This window comes from Triticum dicoccoides, chromosome 3A, assembly GCF_002162155.2.
Source record: "Triticum dicoccoides isolate Atlit2015 ecotype Zavitan chromosome 3A, WEW_v2.0, whole genome shotgun sequence".
In the NCBI taxonomy this organism is placed as follows: domain Eukaryota; kingdom Viridiplantae; phylum Streptophyta; class Magnoliopsida; order Poales; family Poaceae; genus Triticum; species Triticum dicoccoides.
In genome coordinates this window covers 385,088,555-385,092,569 of record NC_041384.1, presented here as the reverse complement: position 1 = coordinate 385,092,569, position 4,015 = coordinate 385,088,555, and the positions used below count along the sequence as shown (strand labels likewise).

General features: G+C 48.4%; 1 protein-coding gene across 1 annotated transcript; it reads left to right on the top strand.

The window, feature by feature from the left end:
* The first annotated feature begins 2,822 nt into the window (after positions 1 to 2,822).
* LOC119268265 lies at positions 2,823 to 3,753 on the top strand. The gene is made up of 2 exons (XM_037549857.1): positions 2,823 to 3,054; positions 3,170 to 3,753. Exons 1-2 carry the CDS (start codon positions 2,926 to 2,928, stop codon positions 3,608 to 3,610), a joined length of 570 nt encoding a protein of 189 aa, XP_037405754.1. The 5' UTR covers positions 2,823 to 2,925; the 3' UTR covers positions 3,611 to 3,753.
* The last annotated feature ends 262 nt before the right edge of the window (positions 3,754 to 4,015 follow it).

Here is a 4,015-nt window from a genome sequence, read left to right as displayed (position 1 = left end):
TAGAAGATGCACAAACAAACTAGAGAAATAATAAAAGGTTGCTTTGATCTGCAGACCTCTACACATAAGCAAGACACATATTGCAAAAACCTATAAAACATGTGGACAACCAACTACTAAAATGATGCAGCCAACTGGGCAGTCAACCTTGTGCAAACTGGACAGCATATAAGCCAACTAAGTTTAACTGTGGCAAGTAATAACTAGGCAGAAAATAGTTAACTAAAGGCAACAAGCTCATTATGATAACTTGTGCAACTGGGACAAATAGAACTTGTCCAACAAGAATATTCTATATTGGAAAATTGGCAAGCATTGGAACTGATTTGCACAAATAATGGTCCCTAGTTGCACGCGACAGGGGAAACACACATGAACAACCACATCCACGACAAGACTGACAGATTGGGTAGACCATGTTGGAAAATTGGCAAGCATTGGAACTGATTTGCACAAATAATGGTCCCTAATTGCACACAGCAGGGGAAACACACATGAACAACCACATCCACAACAAGACTGATAGATTGGGTAGACCATGTTGGAAAATTGGCAAGAATTGGAACTAATTTGCACAAATAATGGTCCCTAGTTGCACACAGCAGGGGAAACACACATGAACAACCACATCCACAACAAGACTGGCAGATTGGGTAGACCATGTTGGAAAATTGGCAAGCATTGGTACTAATTTGCACAGATAATGGTCCCTAGTTGCACATAGCAGGGGAAAACACATGAACAACCACATACACAACGAGACTGACAGATTGAGTAGACCATATTGGAAAACTGGCAAGCATTGGTGCTAAATTGCACAAACAAGGGTCCCTAGTTGCACACATCAGGGGAAAACACATGAACAACCACATACACAACAAGACTGACAGATTGGGTAGACCATATTGGAAAACCGACAAGCATTGGTGCTAAATTGCACAAACAAGGGTCCCTGGTTGCACACAGCAGGGGGAAAACACACAAACCACCAGATCTATCACAAAGCCTGGCAACTTGGATACAATATATTGGATAGAAGTATATTGGCAAGGATAGGTACTAATTTGCACGGGTAATGGTCCCTAGTTGCACATAACAGGGGAATACACATTAACCAGGATATCCACCACAAGGCTGGCAGATTGGCTATATTATCTCAAAAATTGTCTACAACTACTCCTAATTTGCAGAAAATCGAAGCATATGAAGGTCGAATCGAAGCAAACATAGCAAGGGACCCTATGCACCTCGCCACATCCGCCACCGTCAACCTGGACACGGCCTCACCCCCGGCGACGAGACAGAGGGAGGAAGGACAACAGAAGGCCGCCGCGGACATCTCCGTCGACCGCAAAACCCAACAACCACACCCACCGACACCAACGCACCATGCACCCTCCCACCATGAATCCCCGCCACCACTGTCCTTCCCATCGCACAAATCCAAGGACAGGAGAGTCGAACGGAAGCACACACGACATGTCTACACCAAATCGACCATACGGGGCAGTTGATGCCATAGGAACCCTAGGAATCCCAGCCCGCCATTTCCGCCAAAGACGACCTCGACAAGACCTAGAACCCCTGGCCGATTGACCAAAGCACGCGTCGGTCGCATGAACGGCGTCGAATCCCACCCAGTCGTGTGTTGCCCTTTGCTTTCTTTTTCCCCAGCCTTATCTTCTTCCCCAACCTTCTGTTTCTTCTCCATAAGCACCCCTCATTCTCCCTTTTTTGAGACGTGTTGCTCGTTGCCGCTCCACTCCTCGATCTTCAAACCCGTTGGTGATGAGCTAGGCGGCGCTGCTGTTGCAGGCCAATCACCGCCACCTGCCGTTAGGGCGGGCCACTGCGGGCATATAAACGGCCACAACAAGCGCCTCCTTCTTTCCTCTCCCTCTCGGGCAACCCCCTCATCTCTTGCACACACGAGCTGCAACAGCGTTGGGGACACATGCTGCAACGGTGACGGACGGGTACTGGAATGGAGACTCGACATGCTGGGACTGCAGGCTCCTTTGTGCAGTGACCAGCTGCGAGCGTTGGCGCACTACTGCAAGATGATGCTGGACCCGTCGTAAAGTGTGTTGCAATCGCTGAAAAAAAAGTTTCAGCCAACAATGGAAAAAGCTTCAATTGGCCACTATCCAACCGGGAAAAGCTTCAACCGGGGCACTGCTCAACGAAGAAAGTTGCATCAGTTGACCGAACAAAGCTTCGACCATAGATGGAAAAATGTTCAGCCAGCAAGAGAGAAAGCTCAAGGGGAAACCGCACAACTGGAAAAGTTGCAATCCTTCACAAAGAAAGCTTCAACCGTAGATGGAAAAAGTTTCAAACCGACAAGTGGCGACAGTAAAAGCTGTGGGGCGAGCCGACGATGCACATGATGATGGTTTGCACACACGCGGTAGTGAGCCGACGAGCTCAGGCAATTGGCGGAGAGGGGTTAGAAACATCAACAACCATGCACGGAAAAAGGTTTAGCCATTCTGCTATTTATACTCAACTAAATTTACATCTATACAATTATAAACTATATTATACATTATATACATATATTATTTTTGTTTAGTTCTTTGTTATGTTTGTATAATCAAATATCATTGAAATATATTGCAACTAAGTTTTCACCCCACTTACATCCCAATGGCTTGGCGGCAAGCTGAATTATAGCTGAGGTGTCTCAACGACCGACGGTAGGAGACCCAACGCTGACATCGTAACACATCGCCCCCCATGACATTTTTTGTGGCTCAGCTTGTATCTCGTGGCCCTCGGGGCCATCCCAAAGATAAGCTGCTGCTAACCAGCGGCCACGTTCCAGTTTCACGTACAACAAAAGCCGAGAAGCAGACAAGTCAAACAATAACCTGTGTTTCGTATCACTAGAGGAAGAAGAGAGCAGGGGAAGAGGAGGCAGAAATGGCTGCAATATCAGCAGCAATCTCCGGCTGCTGCTCTTCGTCCTGTCTGTCCCAGTCCCAGCGGGGCCTCCCGTCCCCCGCAAGGAGAAGGCACTTCAAGGTCACAGCCATGGCTCCCAAGAACAAGGTAATCGGACTTGTGACTCCAGCTCTGTGAATTCTCTTGTTGCCAAGATCCAATTTCATGTCCATGTTCAGTTCCACCACATGCTCTAGTAGTATCTTAAAAATTGATCTTGAAGGTGAACAAGTACGACGATGGGTGGTCCAAGCAGTGGTTCGGCGCGGGGATCTTCGCGGAGGGGAGCGAGGAGGCGTCGGTGGACGTGTTCAAGAAGCTTGAGAAGCGCAAGGTGCTGAGCAGCGTGGAGAAGGCGGGCCTGCTGTCCAAGGCGGAGGAGCTCGGCGTCACGCTCTCCTCGCTGGAGAAGCTCGGACTGCTCTCCAAGGCCGAGGACCTGGGACTCCTCAGCCTCGTCGAGAGCGCAGCCACGGTGTCCCCGGCTGTGCTCGCATCGCTGTCGCTACCGCTGGTCGTCGCCTCCATCGCCACGGTTGTCTTCGTGCCGGACGACTCCACCCTGCTCGTGACGGCCCAGACGGTCGTCGCTACGTTGTTCGCGGCCGTCGCTGCAGGGCTGTTCGTTGGCTCCGTCGTGCTCGACGGCCTGCAGGACGATTAGCACCTCCACTCCGTTCATGGAGTATGTTTGTTTTGTAGTAGGATACACCACCAGGCGACCACTGCTACTACGAATAGTGAGTTATGTGCGTTCAAGGGCCTCGTATTTGTTATTCCATTGCCCCACTTTTGAAAAAAAAAAAACACCCACACAGCTACTACGACCAGTGTTCCAAAAAATTGCTGGGGACACAATTTTTGGATGTTTTTGTAACTTTTCAACTCAGTTTTTCACTTTAAAAAACGAGCATGTGCTTCCCGCAGCATGAAATATTAATATTGAGAATATATTAATTACATTTGACCCTGCATCACAATCTCAAGAGCTACACAAAACACGTTTCTCAAAAAAAAAAGAGCTACACAAAACACAGAATACGAACAGAAGTAAAATGTTCTAAAATAG